Source organism: Rhinoraja longicauda, chromosome 8 (assembly GCF_053455715.1).
Source record: "Rhinoraja longicauda isolate Sanriku21f chromosome 8, sRhiLon1.1, whole genome shotgun sequence".
In the NCBI taxonomy this organism is placed as follows: Eukaryota; Metazoa; Chordata; class Chondrichthyes; order Rajiformes; family Arhynchobatidae; genus Rhinoraja; species Rhinoraja longicauda.
Genome location: NC_135960.1, coordinates 34,256,600 through 34,275,041, shown reverse-complemented (window position 1 = coordinate 34,275,041; position 18,442 = coordinate 34,256,600). Strand labels below are relative to the sequence as shown.

The 18,442-nt window shown below is 45.2% G+C and overlaps 1 protein-coding gene across 1 annotated transcript in view; it reads right to left on the bottom strand.

The window, feature by feature from the left end:
- Positions 1-17,545, bottom strand: part of LOC144596357 (cyclic nucleotide-binding domain-containing protein 2-like) — a 34,882-nt gene extending 17,337 nt beyond the window's left edge. Inside the window, exons 1-10 of the mRNA XM_078404612.1 lie at positions 17,465-17,545; positions 14,417-14,517; positions 14,279-14,342; positions 11,770-11,969; positions 10,833-10,917; positions 7,608-7,634; positions 6,029-6,064; positions 4,469-4,609; positions 3,646-3,702; positions 1,840-2,003 (exon numbers count right to left, since the gene is read on the bottom strand). Of these exons, the coding sequence (XP_078260738.1) occupies positions 1,840-2,003; positions 3,646-3,702; positions 4,469-4,609; positions 6,029-6,064; positions 7,608-7,634; positions 10,833-10,917; positions 11,770-11,969; positions 14,279-14,342; positions 14,417-14,517; positions 17,465-17,545 (956 nt within the window). The remainder of the gene's footprint in view (positions 1-1,839; positions 2,004-3,645; positions 3,703-4,468; positions 4,610-6,028; positions 6,065-7,607; positions 7,635-10,832; positions 10,918-11,769; positions 11,970-14,278; positions 14,343-14,416; positions 14,518-17,464) is intronic.
- Positions 17,546-18,442: the final 897 nt, after the last annotated feature.

The following is an 18,442-nucleotide window of genomic DNA, read 5'->3' as shown; positions in this document are numbered from 1 at the left end:
ACTTGCGCTCTGTCCACCAGGACCAACTGGAGCTCTCAGTTGCAAACCACTTCCGATACGCTTTCCATTTACAGACCAACAGGCAGCACAGTGGCACAGATGTACAGTTGCTGCCTCACGGAGCCAGAGATCTGGGTTAAATCCAGAGCTCGAGTGCTGTCTATGTGATGTTTGCACGTTTTCACTGTGACCACATGGGTTTTCTTTGGGATTTCCGGTTTCCTCCCACGTCCCAAAGATGTGCAGATTTGGAGGATAATTGGCTTCAGTAAAATTGTAAATTGTTCCTAGTGCGCAGGATAGTGCTAGTGTACAGGGTGATCGGTGGTCAGCACGGACTCAGTCAGTCAAAGGACCTGTTTCTGCACTGTATCCCTAAAGTCTAAAGTCAACCAGTCTGGCTTCAGCCTCCTCCACTGCCAGAGTGAGACCTCATGCGACTGAAAGAACACAATCTCATATTTTGTTTGTATAGTCTACAATCCAATGGCATGAACATTAAATTCTCCAATCTCAAGTAATCCCCTCCTCCCCCACTTCCTTCTCCTTCACATCTACCCAAGTCCTCTCTCACACACTCTTTGTTCCATTCCTCCCCCCGCCCACACCGTCACCCAGTTCCTTTTCCATACACCACCTCTACCCCCTTCAGGTGCACTTCCCCCACCCCATTCCCCTACCATCCTTCTCTCTGCATCTACATTTCAATCCTCATCTTCCCTTCTTATCTGATTCCACCATTTGTACCACTCCTCCACATCATCTCCAACCTTTGCTACTATCTCCATCTTCTCTCCCCTGCCTGAACCATTTGCCAATCAAGAGTTAGAGCGATTCATTATTTTTCTACAGTTGGAAAATCATTTAAACCTGCTGGTCAAAGGTCTCTTGGGTTTGCTCTCCAGATCACCTGGAGCACACTTGATTAAATTCAAATTGAATCTTCCCACTAAATTGATCTACAATTAGTAGGAAGCAACTACAGATACTGGTTTATACCGAAGATGGACACAAAGTGCTGGAGTAACTAGAATAGGCCGCAGCTCTGGAGAAAAAGGATGGGTGACGTTTTGGGTCGGAACCGTTCTTCAGACTGGAAGTGGAGTGAAGGGAGAAGGGGAGGAGGAAGGGGGGGGGAGAGGGAAGGGGAGGAGGAGGGGGTGGACACTTCAACACTTTGTGTCTATCTTTGATCTAAGATTAGATTAGAAGACTGCACAACATTACGGGACTGGGATGCGGCAGGAATTTGTTGCGGCCAAGGTAAAACAATCCATCGTCCTTTTATCTCCATAAAATGCTAGAGAGCATAACCTTTAGGTGAGAGGGGGTAAATCTAAAGGTTATTCATGAAATTATGTTACACAGAGAGTGGTGGGTGTCTGGAACACGTTGCCAGTGGATGTTGTGGAATCAGGTATGACGGCAACATTTAAAAGGTACTAAAACACAAATACTTGAACAAGCAGGGTGTGGAGGGATACAGATCACATGCAATTAGTCTCAATTGGCATCACGGTCGGCACAGAGATCGTGGTCCAAAGGGCCTGTTCCTGTGCTGTACGATTCTACGCTCGATGTTCATGCATAACTGTGACACATTTCCATTTACTTTTTCCTTGAAACTCCACTTGGAATTTGAGAATAGGTGAGTGGACTCGCTTGAAGAACATAAATTACTAATTTGCATTTGAGTTGACTATGTGGTTATTTAGCTGTGGTACAGAAAGTAAATACAACAAAGCACTCTAGCCCTATACAGCTTGAACTTAAACTCTTTGAAACTCGAAAAGTGCGCCAAGTCCCCTGTTCACTGATGTCTCTATGTTGCTCACCTACCGTTCGTATCTCATTATTTTTGCCAGCAAAAGCTGGTACGATTTTCTGTAGTGTCTGAAGCTCAGCAAAGATCTCAGGACAACTGAAAGCAATTCCAGCTCGTGCATCGTCCGCTGCTCGGGTAGTTTCATGGTGATCTGAATCTCTCTATTGGAAAGGTTATTCTGTGGGTTACAAATAAGTAGCAATTACAATGAATCCTCTGAGATTTGTACTTTAACAGGTGATGAGGAACAGATTGATGAGTCTTTGGATGTTGTTGATCTACTTAACAGCAAGGAAGGTCTTGTGGCAGAACTCCCGCAACACCCTACCCAGGAAGCAGGACTGCAGCGCTTCAAGGAGGCAACTCATCTCACCTTCTCTAAAAATGTGGTGGTGCAGTGGCGCAGCTAGTAGAGGTTATAGTTCCAGAGACGTGGGTTCAATCCGCCCTTCACTGCTGTCTCCGCGGAGACTGTACATTTTCCCTGCGATCGCGTGGATTTCCTCTGGGTGCTTCAGTTTCCTCCCACATCCCAAAGACGTGTGGGATGGTGGGCTAATTGGCTATTGTGAATTGTCCCTTGTGTGAAGTTAAGTGCTAGAAGATGAGGAGAGTTGATAGAATGTGGGGAGAATGGGGTTAGTGTAGGAGTAGTGTAAATGGGTGGCTGATGGTCAGGATGGAATCAGTGGGCTGAAGGACCTGCTACTGTGCTGCATTTCTCAATAGGCAGATGAGAAGGTTAAACTAAACACAGCAGACAGCGAGGGAAGAAAATGTTGTAAACTACATTCATTTCAGACCTGGTAGGCAAAGCACATGAACTCAGGTCATGCATAAGCATCTGGAAATGGCTACTATTACTGAAATGTGGATGAAGGATGAACAGGACTGACAGCTCAATATCCAGGTGTACAAATGCTACAGGAGGGATAGATGTAGGAGTAAAGAGAGCAAGGGGGTTGATGCATTTTTTGATTAGGCAGTATATCACACAGTATTTAGACAGGATATTTCTGGGGGATTGTCCAGTGAGGCTATAACGATGGAATCGAGAAATAAGAGGGGAGTGATCATTTTGATGGGATTATAGGCCCCCTAAGGGTCAATGCAAATTAGAGGAAGAAATATTTCAGGAGATCACAGACAGTTGCAAAAATAATAGGAAGGCATTTTAACTTTCCAAATATTGACTGGGGGACTGCTGTTATGCCAAGGGCTTGCATGAGGCACAATCTGTTATGTGTTCAGGAATTTTTTTCTCAATGAACATGTAGATCTGTGAGCCTACTGAAGAATGGAGATGAGGCATCACCCACATTTCCGTTGCATGGATAAGAATAAGCCAGGTGTGGCGGACTCCCCTTCACTCCTTTACCATAGTTGAGAGGGCAGAGAGGGGTCACTCCATCTGATTCCAGAAATCAGCACCCTTGCCAGTACTGCACTGCCTCGCCCTGCACTTTGTGCTCAAGCTTCTTTCTGGGCAGCTTAATCACCAAGCCAAAATTGAAGATCTGATACGGAAAGGAGTGGAAATATGGTGGAAGCATTAAATTGGACACACTGTTTGTGTTGAGCATAAACACTAACAATACTCGGTTGAGCTGAATAGTTAAAAGTGGAAATTACAACGTAACTCTTTATAATCTGAACCTATCCGGTTCTGATTTGTTCTGAGGAAAGGTTTTGGACTGTACATTTCACCTCACTGCCTTTTCAACCAAAACACAAAGGCCGTTCAGCTACTGCCTTCATTTTCTTGCCTTTGTCCCGGTCCCAGTGCTTGTCAAAGCTGGAAATGCAAGGGGGCTACTTACATGCTGTATCTTGAAGTATTGAAGGTCAAACGCAGCTTTGCTGCTTTCTCTCTGTTCCTGTGGAAGAAGGGATAAAACGTGACCATGGTTAATACTTTCACAGCCCAAGGGAAGCCCTAGGGGGAAGAACAGAGAGAGCCTAGGATGCTGAAAGGGACCGTGTTCAGTGCGGTGTTGATTCTGACTCAGTGCAGTATCTAGATTCTTGTAAACAGTTTCCTTGATTCAATGAGGGAGAGGAGGTGGTTGTGGACATTACCGTCACTCAGGGTCCAGATATCTGGGCCTACTGTCATCATTTTCCTCTTCCTCCGTCTCAGTTGGGCCCAAGTGCTGGCCAGCAGGCTACGGTGATGGGATATCAGAAGAAGAGACGGAGTGATTGGTTCCCTGCAGACAGGCAAGTGGGATGAGGATAGACACAAAAAGCTGGAGTAACTCAGCAGGCCAGGCAGCATCTCTGGAGAGAAGAAATGGGTGACATTTCGGGTCAAGACCCTTCTTCAAACTGGTTAGGGATAAGGGAAATGATAGATATAGACAATGATGTAGTGAGATAAAGGACAATGAATGAAAGATATGCAAAAAAGTAATGATAATAAAGGAAAGGCCATTGTTAGTTGTTTGTAAGGTGAAAATGTTTAAACCAGCATCTGCAGTTCCTTCCTGCAGGTTTGTAGGTTAATTGGCGTCTGTAAATTGTCCCTAGTGTGTAGAATAGAATTAATGTATGGGTGATCATTGGTTGGCACAAACGCAGTGGGCTGAAGGAACCTGTTACAATGCTGTTTCTCTAAACTAAAGGAGCGGGGAATGTTCTCACCTCTTCAGTCTGTGACTTGCTGCCATACTTTGTCAACATTGCCCAAACCTCCATGAAGGCTATGGATGACACGCGCAGGAGCATGCAGACCCGACACATCACCACCACCTTTTTAGCGACAACCCGGAACCTGGGGAGCAACTGAAGAATCCACAAGCAAATAATTAGACCACGGGTTGTATCAACATAATGCAGCACGGGACTTAACTGCCATAATTTGTTGTCGATTTAAATGATCTAGATCAAAATGTAGAGGCATGATTTGCTGCAGACTGTCTCCAGGTTAGGACAGGGTTCCATTCCTGAGAGCAGTTTGTGATGTGAACTGTTTGTAAGTCAGAAATGAACAAAAAGAGCGCAGGAGGGGGTCGCAGAAATGGCTGTAACGAGAGCATGAGCAGACACGGGAAGAGTGACCACCGTGACTCAGTAAGTGAGCGGGTGAGACCGCTCGGTGCCCCAGCCCTGCTCGGCTCGGTCCAACCTTTGATTGTTGTGGCTGAGGGTGAGGGGTGGGGAGAGAAGGCACGCAAAGAGCCGAATGGCCTACTCCTGCATCTATTTTCTATGTCTCTAAATGCCCCGTTCCCACCCGGCAGAAGATGCCTGCAGATCCGTTAAAGCCGGCAATTCCATCCCCATTCATCCCATCAGATTCACAAACACTCATTCGCATGTACAAGGTGTCCGTAAATCTGGCATTCATAACTCAGGGATGACGTGCATAAAACTTAGCCGTGTGGTGGGAAGGGAAAGTTTAGATAGTGTGATCAGTTGGGAAGAAAAATGGCAAATAAAAATTAACCCAGAGATATGTGAGGTTGTGCATTTGGGGAGTGGCAATGAGAGAGAGTACATAATAAATAGGGAGGTCAATAAGATCAATAAGTCACTAGTCCTTTACTAATCAAGGCGCATTATAGAAGAGGTATATCATACAATGCTTGTTAACCCACAGCTTGAATGCAATGCTGAGTTCTGGTCACTACATTGCAGGAGATATACTGTTGCATTGGAGTGGATGCAGAATTGAACAAGGCTGGAAAACCGCAGCTTCGAGGAAGGATTGATCTGGGGTTGTTTCCTATAGAGTAGAGAAGGCTGGGGCTAAAACAGGGCTTGTATAAGGAAATGTTCCCCATCACTGACAAGTGAAAATCCAGGAAAGATTTAGAGCGATTGGAGATTGGACCTTGCAGAGTTGGAGAGCTGCAAGGGGGAGATTCCCTTCACTCAAAGGGTGATGTGACTCTGGAACTCATTGCCTGAGAGGGTAAGTAAAGGCAAAAACTATCACCATATTTTAGTAGGTTGATGGATGTGAACGTGCAGGGATAAAGGGAGGTGGGTTAGATAGATCCTCTTCAACTAGCATAGGTATGATGGGCTGAATGACCTCCTATATCACATATTCATGAATTCCTCGTTTCCAGTTCCCTGACCTCAGGATGTCCCCATGAAGTCCAGAGCCAAGAGGACAATTTTGACCTGTTGCAATATAAGTGTAGCAAGATTTCACAAAGTTAATCCTAGGCTGTATTCTTAACCAAAATCACTCACCATATTGGCCTCCTCGGCAGGGGGTTCTGCAGAAGTCTAAAAAGCATAAAGCAGGTCAATTAATAGAATTGCCTTTGATGGGAACCAATTTGGGTTATGTTGTGTTTTGTTTTTAGATTGTATGTATTCACCCAATCTATGCCTAAGTGTGTGGACAGGGGTAGGTAGAGGAAGTATAACTAGTCCATCTTTCCTGCTCTATATTCATTACAGGCCTAAAGAGTCTTGGGAGGGTGATTACACAAGGGTAAAATAAAAGTGGTTTGACCTTAAAGCTGTGTTCTGGTGAGCTTTACCTGTAATCTTTACAGTTAATCAAAAACCACAGTTTACTGACGTGAAACCCACCTCCAGGTAAGATTTTTTAAAAATAAAACACAAAGTGGTCCAACTCTAGAGGCCTGGGTTCGATCCTGACCCACAGGTTTGTCGAGTGGAGTTTACTCATTCCTCTTCGGATCAGATGGGTTTTTTCCAGATACTCCTGTTTTCTCCTATGTCCCAAAGATGTGCAAGTCAGTGGTAACTAGTGTAGGTGTGTGATGGGAGAATCAGCCATAGTTGATGGGCTGGTGAGACAGGTAGGTGATAAATTGAGGAATGGGATTAATGGGATTGCACTGAGCATTGTCACAGACTTGATGTGCCTAATGGTCTTATCTATAATTTATGAAAATATGAAAATTAAAATGAGTATAAAATCTCAATGAACAATCAACCTGTCCCATTTCTCTGCCCTTTTCCGTGATTTCCCTTTCCCCGATCTTTTGCAAATCACAAAGGAAACTGTGATCACTGCCAGACACCGAAATAGGAGCAGGAATGGGCAGTTCGGCGCTGTGAGCCTGCACGGCCATTTCACTGCGATCATGGCCAATTCTCCATTGAAAATGCCTCCTCGGGTCTTTGCTAATGAGGAAGTTATCAACGTGAAAGTGACCAGATAAATTAACTGAAGCCTGATACCAGTGGTCACTCCCTGCCTCTATTTGAAATGGTGTAATCACTAATATTTTACTTTCGCCCAGCAAAGAAGCAACCACAGTTTAACTTAATCCCAAATACTCCTCTCTCCCAGTACAGTCAAAGACAGATCCAGCACAGAAACACTCCTTTCAGTCCACTGGGTCTGTGCTGACCGCTAATCACCAATTTACACTAATCCTATTGAATTCTATTTTATATTCTTGTCAACTCCCACCTCATCCACACACTAAGAGCAATTTACAGTAATCAACTAAGACATCGACCCGTACGTCTTCGAGACATGGCGGAATATGGAGTACCTGAGGAAAGCTGTGCAGTCCCAGGGAAAATGTGCAAACTCCACACAGATAGCACTCAAAGTCAGGATCAAACCGGGGGGCTCTGGGGCTGCAAAGCAGCGGCTCTACCTGCTGCTCCACTGAGCTGACCCTGAACAGCCAACTCAAGTTCTGAGCTTAGGTCACTGGCGCGGAACTGAGCCCAGACTTTTGGACCAGGAAACAAGAATTTTTCCCCTAACTTTGAACAACAGCACCGTAACTGGAAGAACACATTACAGATTGTGAGAGAAATATGGAACAGCAAAACTTACTTTGCGAACCTCGCCATCCCCATGTTCCTGAAAGATGAAGGGTTAACAGAATAAGAATTGATCATTGTGAGTCTCTATCTTGCTCTATTGAAACTCTGTATTTTGGGGGTCCTGCTCGCTAATGCTCTACAGTAACAGTTGTCCATCTGCCCTCATTCTGATAGGTGGCTTTCCTCACCATTTTGCACCTCTTGCCACCACTCCCTGACGCCCAACCATTCGTCTCACATGCAGATCAAAAGGTCCATACTGGCTTGTTTCTTTGATGCCTCAGATTATATGATGAGGAAGATTATACAGGCAGGAGTATATTCTACCTGGAACACGAGAGGCTGAGTGGTGACCTTAGTGAGGTTGTAAATTTATGAGGGAGACAGAACAGACATTAAGAGTGGAGATATAGAAGACTGCAGATGCTGAAATCTGGTGCAAAAAAAGACAGACTACTGGAGAAACTCAGTGGGTCCAGGTCCTGATGCAGTCTCAACCCAAAACCTCAACCATCTCTCTACCACCACAGATGCTGCCTGACCCACTGGGTTCTTTCAGATAGTCTATCCTAGTCAGACCATTTTTCTCAGGGCAGGGGAGTCTTGAATGTTTATGGTCAGAGGGAAGAAACTTAATGGGATTTTGAGAGGTAGGTTTTTCACACACTGGGTGGTGAATATCTGGAATGAGATACCAGAGGAGGTGGAGGAGGCAGATACAATTACAATGTTTAAAAGGCATTTGGATATGAAAGGTTGACAGTGTTGCAGGCCTAATGGGATAGCGTGGACAGGCACTACATTCAGCAGAGACTAACAGTTTCTGTGTTGTAATGCACTGCAATGCTTTGAATGAAGAGCAGAGTCACTCCTGCATTGTCCAGTGACACTGAGAAAGGGAGCTGCTGCCTTGGAGACAGATGGACGGTGAGGATGCATTACATTAAACTGCCTCTTGGGGCCTAGATCAAGGTGAAGACCAGCTTTGGATTCAATCTCTTCAGGTTCCTTCCCTCCCTCTGAAAGTCAAGTCAAGTCAAGTCAATTTTATTTGTACAGCACATTTAAAAACAACCCACGTTGACCAAAGTGCTGTACATCTGATTAGGTACTAAGGAAAAAAATGAAACATACAGTAGCACACAAACAGTTCACAGCGCCTCCTCAATGAGCCTCAAATGCTAGGGAGTAGAAATAGGTTTTGAGCCTGGACTTAAAGGAGTCGATGGAGGGGGCAGTTCTGATGGGGAGAGGGATGCTGTTCCACAGTCTAGGAGCTGCAACCGCAAAAGCGCGGTCACCCCTGAGCTTAAGCCTAGACCGCGGGATAGTGAGTAGCCCCAAGTCGGCCGACCTGAGGGACCTGGAGTTAGAGAGGGGGGTTAGATGATTTTTGATGTATTGGGGGAATGTCCATTTAGGGCTTTATACGAGGAGCTTGAAGTTGATTCTGTACCGTACAGGGAGCCAGTGGAGAGAGGCCAGAATCGGGGTTATGTGGTCCCTTTTACGGGTACCCGTCAGGAGTCTCGCTGCGGCGTTTTGGACCAGTTGCAGGTGGGACAGGGAAGATTGGCTGATCCCAGTGTATAGGGAGTTGCAGTAGTCTAGGCGGGAGGAAATGAAAGCGTGAATGATTTTTTCTGTGTCGTCGAATTGGAGGAAAGGTTTGATTTTAGCTATGGTTCGAAGTTGGAAGAAGCTGGCTTTTACCACAGCGTTGACTTGCTTATCAAATTTTAATGCAGAGTCAAATATCATGCCGAGGTTTTTGACATGCGGTTTGACTAGGCAGGATAGACTTCCAAGACTGCCTGTTATCAATTTGATGGAGTGGGGGGGGGGGGGGGGGGGCGAATAGGATGACCTCAGACTTGCTCTCATTTAATTGGAGGAAGTTCTGTGCCATCCAACATTTTATGTCCTCAAGGCAGTGTAAGAGGCTGTTTAAATTTGACTGGTTGTTGGGTTTCAGGGGGAGGTAAAGCTGAGTGTCATCGGCATAGCAGTGGAAAGAAATGCCGTGCCTTTGAATGATTTGGCCAAGGGGGAGCATGTATAGAGAGAAGAGAATGGGGCCTAGGATGGAGCCTTGTGGAACTCCGCAGGAGAGGCTAGCTGGAGCAGAGGAATAACTGCCTATGTTGATGGCGAAACTCCTATCTTTGAGGTACGAAGCGAACCAGCTCAGGGCAGTGCCATCAATGCCAACCGCGTACCGGAGACGGTCAATGATCTAGAGCAGGGGTGTCAAACGAAGGGGTCCAATCCAACCGGCAGGATGATTTGGGGGAAAAATAGTATATTCACGACCATTTATTATGTATCTGTACAGCAGCTGCTCTCTCTCGCCGCTCTCTCTCTTTTGCTGCTTTCTCTCTCTCGCCGCTTTCTCTCCCACCGCTGTCCGAGCGTGCCGGCTTGTTGTGTACTTAGAAAACAATAGGCGGCAGTTAACCACCCGCTGGGCATAAGCACCTACCTACCACCTTGCACTAAAGACCACTAGGGCCCCACTTACGTCGTCAGACACAGTATAAACACACAGAGTACTCAGGTAAGTAACACCTGTAGCAAGGCTGAGACTGTTTGCTGTTGCGGTTCAAAATGCTTTCCAAGAAAAGAAAAGTTGACATCGAAGGTCGGATATTCAACGATAATTGGAAAGATCTTTTTTTTCTTCTGTGAGGTCAATGGCAAACATGTGTGTCTGATATGCTCGCAACAGTGGCTGTGGCAAAACGAATGGCCGAATGGCCTCCTCCTGCACCTATTTTCTATGTTTCTATGACACTATGAGATGTCACACGGAGACAAATATGACGTACGCGGGACAGACAACTCCGAACGCAAAAGGTAAACGAGCTTGAAGCAGCTCTGAAAAAAAGAGCAGTGTTCACCAAAAGTCGAGAGACTCATGATGGAGCTACATTATTGCCAACAATATAGCTGCTGTGTCGAAGCCACGCTCAGAGGAGGAATTCATCAAAGCAAGCACGTCGGCAGCTGAGATGGTGTGCCCTGAGAAGGGACAGGCTTTTGGTAATATCAGCTTGTCAAGAAATACTGTGGCAGATAGAATCGGGAACTTTGTAGGAGATTTGAACAGTCAACTAAAAAACAAATTGAAGTCATTTATTGCCTTTTCTATTGCAATTGATGAGAGCACTGACGTGACTGATGTAGCTCAATTAGGAATATTTATTTGTGGTGTTGATGCATCTTTGACCGTCACCGAGGAGTTTATGGAGATGGTTCCCAAGACAAACAACACAACGGCGAACAACGTTTTCTCCAGCCTAGTCGAGGCCTTGGACAGACTGGGGGTTGACAGGAGTCACGTTGTCAGGGTGGCAACAGATGGCCGGGAAAAAAAAGGCAGGTGTTGTGAAACTCCGAGAGGAAGTTCAGAGAATCCAGAGCAGGAATTCTGGAATTTTCATTGTATTATACACCAAGAGGCGTTATGTAGCAGGAGCCTGAAAATGGACAATGTCATGGATGAAGTCATCAAAACGGTTAATTTTATTAGAGCCAAGGGACTCAACCATTGGCAATTTGACACTCTTGTGTCCGAAAGTAATATTGGACACAGCCTACCCTACCACACTGAAGTCCGCTGGTTGAGCAGAGGGGTTGTGCTCAAACGGTTTTTTCAATTACGTGCAGAAATTGGATTATTGATGAACGAGAAAGGGAAGCTAGTGGCAGAGTTGGATGACCCAGGCTGGCTTCGTGATCTTGCATTTTGGTGGATATAACAGAGCACTTAAATGTGCTTAATGTTAACATGCAAGGCCGCAACAAACTTGCTACGGAATACTACGACAGCATTCGTGCCTTTCAAATTAAATTAGTCCTGTGGGAGATGCAACTATCCCGGAGCAACCCAGCTCATTTCCCCTCTGCAGTCTGTGCGTGTCGCTCATGGGAATAATGACAGCATGGACAGGTACAAGGACAAAATATCATGACTGCAAAGTGAGTTTCAGAATAGTTTTCAAGTCTTCACTCAGCTGGAGAAGGAATTCTCATTATTTTGCTCGCCGTTTGCCGTCAACGCAGCTTCAGATGTGCCGGAGGAACTCCAAATGGAACTCATTGAAGTTCAGTGTAACTCGGCTTTGAAATATAAATTTGAGACTGTGGGTCTGGACTCATTCTATCAATACCTGGGGCCGATGTATCCCAAGATGACAGACTTTGCCTCAAAGATCCTTTGCATGTTCGGGACAACATATCTCTGTGAGCAAGCGTTCTCCATAATGAACATTAACAAATCCAAACCGCGCTCGCAGCTGACACACAGACATCTAAATGACATTATGAAAATCACAACTGCCCAGAAACTGGTCCCTGAGATGTCAGGTGTCTGGAAGCAACAAGTGAAAAATGAGTGACACTGTTCAATGCACTGCGACATGTAAGCCAAATGCATTATGAAATATTGAATGTCGTAATATTGCGATTCATTCATTTTCTATTCTATTATTGTAAATGTGATCACTTCATTAAAAATTAGAAGCTAACTGTGCATTGTCTGAGTTTGATTGCTGGAAGCAGGCTAATAAAAATTAGGTGCAGTTGTGTAGCCAACGTTTACAATTTGTTTTGTTAGGTCTACATTTGTGTCTGCTAATGTTCGATTTCAAATGGTTTATTACTGGAAAGGGTGTTGCTCCCAAAACAATCTTAGCCAAAATAGCATTGTTTTTTCTCTCTCTCATCACAACTTTACGACTGTAAGTTAATACCAATCATAAAAGTAATGCTTGATCCAGAGCAAGCAAGATTATGAGGGACCCCTGCCACCCCAGCAACGGACTGTTCCAGATGCTACGGTCAGGCAAACGCCTCCGCTGTCACGCTGTGAAAACAGAGAGGATGAGACGGAGTTTCTTCCCACAGGCCATCAGGACTGTCAACTTTTATAACTCCAGAGACTAAATTTTTGTCTACACTATAGTAACTTATTAACTTTATTTATATGCTGTAACTGTAATTCTTTTTTGTGCACAATCCGCAGGCATTGCCACTTTCATTTCACTGCACATCGTGTATGTGTATGTGACAAATAAACTTGACTTGACTTGACTTGCTAGGCAATCTTCTTCATAAGAAATGAAATTCGTAAAGAGAAACACTTTGTAGTTATAGCAGAGACTGAGACACATGAGAGCAGGTTGGAAAAAACAAAGGCAACGAAAGCTGTGGGAGCATGCGAGCGATCACGCGTGCACAACTGATGCGGCCCGCATGAAGCCGCATTTTGCCCATTCCGACCCGTCACCTAAAATGAGTTTGACAGCCCTGATCTAGAGAATCTATCACCTTCAGACGTATTGTACACAGTCTTTGAAATAGGTACAATTCCAGATCAAGCTAGAGGCTCAATTCAATCAAGCATCTGTGGCAGGCCCTGAATACCACCATAGGCTGCAAGACAAAATCAGGGGCGGTCCCAGGCAACAATGCATATCTGCCAGATAAATGCCTTTTATGCCTGTTTTGAAAAGACAAACAATTCCACCAAAGCGCCTCCTCCCATCTTCCACTGGCTCTGTCTCATACATGTCAGTGGCCAAAGTCAGATCTGTTTTCACGAGGGTAAACTCTCAGAAAGCAGCCAGGCGAGAGGGAATCCTGGGCAGGTTCTGAAATTGTGCACCATTCAACTAGCCATAGTCTTCTCCGACACGTTCAACCTGTCAATAGTCTGCTTTCCCCATCTGCTTCGAGGAAACATTCATCATTCCAGTCCCCAAGAAATGTACAATGAACTGTCTCAATGACTACCGCGGACCATCATGAAGCTTGGTAATAGCTCCCATCTGTTCTGGTCTCCTGGCCAATCTAGACACTTTACAATCTGCATCCAGATTGGGTCAACGTTATCTCCCTTGCACCACGTTGAGCTCTGGCTCACATTGACAATAAAGCAGCTACTTAAGGATGCCATTGATTGACTCCAGCTCAGCCTTCAACACCGCAATACAGAATAAGTTCATCTCTAAAATCCTAGACCTGGTCCTTGGGGCCCTCATCTGCCACTGAATTTTGGACTTCCTGACCAGTTGATTCAAATTGGTCACAGTGTTTCATCTACCGTGACCCTCAACACTGGTTGTGTGGCTCGGTCCCCTCTTTATTTCCTGTACACCTGTGACTGTGAGTCAAATATAACACCAACTTGATCTTTAAGTGACAACACTGTTGTTGGCTGGTTCAACAACAATGATGAGGCGGAGTGTAGAAAACAGATAGGAATCAGGGCATCAGAACAACAACCTGGCCTTTCCTGTTAGCAAGATAAAAGAGCTGGTTGTTGAACCAACGAAACGATGGGGTGGACACAAGCCTGTCCTCACCAATGGAGCTGCTGTAGAGATGGTCAACAGCTTCAAGTTCCTAGGTTTCCATATCGTCAGCAACTTAACTTGGTCCCTTCACACTGATGCAGTGAGCATGGAAGTATACCAGAATATTTACTTTCTTTGGTATCTAAGAAGATTCAGCATGTCGACAAAGATTTTCTCGAATTTCTAGATGAGCCACAGTAAATACTCTGGCAGGTTGTATCTCAGCCTGGTATGGTGACTGCTCTGGGGAGAAGGATTGGGTGACGTTTCGGGTCGAGACCCTTCGTCAGGTCAGAACACACATGCACACTGAACCACTTACTGGTGAATGCCTCATGATGGCAGTGTTGACATAACTTCCATTGCTCTGCTGATGATTGAGTTCACTGACAGAAAGATAATAAGTGGTTTGGGGTTTTCTTGCTTTTAATGGATGGGCCAGGTGTGGGCATTTTTCTACATTGGCAGGTGGATGCTCATCTTGTAGTTATACTTGAACAAAGATGTGTCTGGTTCTCGAGTGCAGCTCCTCAGCTCCAGAGCCAGGTGCCAAATCTTTTGCTAGACATCTCCAGATATTACGTGATATTCATAAGAAGATAAAGAATGGGAGAGAATAGGCCATTTGGCCCCACAGGAATGTTGATTTTACTGGTGATCTTCTAGCTGCACACCATTTTCCTGTGTGTGTTGATTCCTTGAAGATTCAGAAATCTCTCCACTTTGGTTCTGTGTGGAGAATTCCAAAGATTTGCCATTCTTGTGAAGAAATGTCTCCTTATTTTAGCCCGACATGTTCTCATCTTTATTCTTGACCGTGACCTCTAGTTCCAGACTCCTTTTGGGGAATGATGCTTGCCTTAACTAAGCTGTTGAGCACACTTATGAGTTATGTATGTTTCAATAAGATCCCCTCTCATTCTTCCAAGCACTGGACAATAGAGTTCTGAGTTACTCAAAATGACAGACCAACGCTCCTATGAAGTCTGGTAAATCTTAACTGCATTCCTTCTAAAGCAAGTACACAGGAGATCTTGTGTACACAGGAGATTCCGGACCAGCAGATTTTCTGGACTATCGGATGGTAATCCTCCAATGCATTCATAATACACTTTTGTTTTAAAGATGTTATGCAGTGACATATCAGTGAACCTGGTAAATTTAAAGAAAGGAAAGACCACAAGTGCTGGAGTTAGTCAGCAGGTCAGTGAGCGTTGATTGGCAGAAGGGTGACAAAGGCCCAAGATGGGAAGAAAACAAAAGGCTGTGAGGTAAGGAGAAAAGAGGCATGAACTGTGAAGCTAGAGGAAGGGATATAGATGGAATATATATATTCCTTTATTCGTCCCACACTGGGGAAATTTGCAGTGTTACAGTGGCAAGAGATCATTCATTATAAATAAAAGTAAAGACAAGGATAAATTGTCATCAGTTTACTGTGTATTCCTTTACTGTTACTGTTGACTCGTCTGCTGGGAGCAGTCTCACAGCAGCGGGAAGGAAGGACCTCCTATATCTCTCCTTCACGCACTTGGGGTGAAGGAGTCTGTCACTGAAGGAGCTACGCAGTGCAGTGACAGTGTCCTGCATGGGATGGGGTTGCCAAGTCTGTGCTTGGTCTCACTGACGTAAAGGAGCCCACATCAGGAGCACCAAATGCAGTAAATGAAGTTAGAGGAGGCGCGGGTGGACTTCTATCGCACCAGAAAGACTGTTGGGATACCTGGATGGGAGGTGAGGGAAGAGATGTAGGGACAGGTGTTACATCTTCTGTGGTTGCAGGGGTAAGCACCTGCTGAGAGGGTGGTCTGGATGGGAAGGGATGAGTGAACCAAGGAGTTGCAGAAGGGTGCAGAACGAGGTGCATATGGGAAGATATGACTGGTGATGGGATCACATTGAAAGTGGTGTAAATGTCAGAGATTTATGTATTGGGTGCAGAGGCTGGTGGGTTGAAAGGTAAGTACCAGGGTAACCCATCCTCATTCCATCTGGCAGAGGTAGGAGCGAGAGCAGAAATACGGGACATAGAGATGTAGTTGAGGGATTCATCCACGGCAGCAGCGGCAAAATCGCGATTATTAAAGAAGGAGGACATCTTGGTTGTCCTAGAATGGATAGCCTCATCTTGGGAGCAGATGCAGCAGAGATGAAGAAATTGTGAGTAGGGGATGGCGTCTTTACAAGAGACAGGGTGGGAGAGAACGTACTCTTGATGTTCTATCTGGGAGGTGGGGGAACAAAAGTTCCTTCTGGAGAGAATTTAAAGTTTAAAGGGAACTCGGGAAAGATCCAGATTGATTTAGTGGGGAATGCAGGAACCAGGACTCCAGTCAGTGGACAGGAAGCACAGAAAACATCAGCTGGTGAGCCAGATGCTAAATCATTGGAATTTATGAATGCTTGGAAAGCAGATAATTGGAGTTTCTCTGTATATGCTTCTCTGGATAACCAGACCAGAATCTTGGTGTGGTGTTTACTTAGGCTCTATATAATTACAGACCCTCCAGTGAAATCTCCACCCAATAAAACTTTGCTCCCCAGATTAGTCACTCTTCTCATGACTCCCTTCCCTACAACCAGATGAGGCTTTATATTTTATTTTACATTAATATAAAACAAAAATATAAAATATTATTTTATAATACATTGTATTCTAATTAATTATAAACATACATTATTATATTCCACAACTTAAGGGTAAATTAAAATATAAATGCATAAATAGAAATTATAATCAAGAGTACATTTTCCCTCAGCCCCCTTCACTTGAAATAATACAATTCCAGCCATCATTCTTGCCTCATAGTTAACGCTCTGCAACCTCTATATACTCATAGGTCACCCCCTCTACCCATTTCCAGTGCTGATGCATCTTTCCTACAGTAGTAAACAGAACTGTATAGTGCAGCCAGACCAGTGTTTGATGGAGTTCTAGCTTTACCACACTACTCTCAAGGCGTCATACAGCAAGCAAACTGGCCCTTCGGCCCACCGACACCCTGCTGTTCGTCAAGCATTCATTTACGCTAACCCAGTACTCTTCCCATTTTAGTGGCCGCCACGTTCCCCTCAACTCCCCATTAATTCTTCCACTCACCTATATATACTGGGGGGAGGGGCGCAATTTACAGAAGCCAATTAACCTACAACCCCACCGCTTTAGGACGAGGGAGGAAGTTGCAGGAAGCCCACGGACTCACAGGGAAAATGTACAAACACAGGTCCCTTAAGCTGAGCTCCTACAAGCTGTGCTATTCCATCAAACCCTGTAAGGGAAGTTATCCCGCATTCCTCCTCAGACCCTTTTATTGCCCTCTCTCTCGACTCCAACTCTCCTAGAGGAATTGGATACTTTGGAAGCCATTGGGATGACTTTGGAAAGGTGCGTGCATAGGAGGGCTTTAGTCGCCGCCGCCCCCCTGATATGGGACCAGCCCAGAATACCACAATAACATTAAAGAAAATGAATGGCTGAAGAGCGTCCGTAAGGTTAAAGCATGGTTACTTGATGTGACGATTCTGTCTCATCTCGTAGGCTGTCCCCATAGCTGCTTTTCCTGGAGTCTGTACTCGGCGTGGTGCTCATCCTCTCTCCCTCCGTTAAGGACGTTGGCGGTGTCTTTAAAAAACAACAGCCCACGGTTCGGAATTGGAACAACGGTGTCGCGGAGCCGGGCAGAGCTTCCAAGTCAAGACCTGTTCTCAGATGTAGCGCCCTAGGTTACTACAAGTCGTGGGAGGAGTAGATAAAGGGTTGCATTTGCTCGGGCTCCCAGCGACTACGTTATATTTTTTTTGTTTCCTTCTGCAATCCTTGCACCTTTTGAAGGTTAATTTCACTGCAATTCTCCAGTTTAATTTACAATGGTGTGGCCACTCCCCACCCTCGCTCGTGCAGGGCAAACTCTTCCACACTTGCCGCTTTTTCGAGGCAGGACTCGACGTGTTTTTTTTTGTCTCCGGCGCTTCGGCTGGCGATTGACAAACTGCAGCAGGATAGGCAATTCAATTTGGATTGGAGGCCAGGGAGAGAGCGTGAACGCAGTAAGTCTACCACAAGTGTTGCACACCTGCCCTGCCCGCAAGTCCATGTGCCGGCAGCGCCAGTGGTGACGTGCCCTGTGCTCATTGTTGCCACGTTTACTTTAGGAAGGGATTCCACGCCAGTGGGCCACATGAGCGGCTAGGGTGGGGGGTAATTTTATGTAATTGGTGTATTGAATGTATGTATAGCCTCCGAGAATGTCGGATGGAGTTTTGGAAGGAACATGTTTTGTATATATTTATTTCTTGAATAAAGTATTTTTTGATAATAATTTTTTTTAAGCTTACTTCAATTGCAACACTCACTTTGGGCGTGCTTTGTCACACTTGAGGTTGTTAAGCACGCATCATAAATGCATGCCTCAACCAAAAACCACGCTGTTGAGGCGGGACCCGCCCTCTAGTAAGGCTGCAAATCTGACAACAGGGCTCTACATAA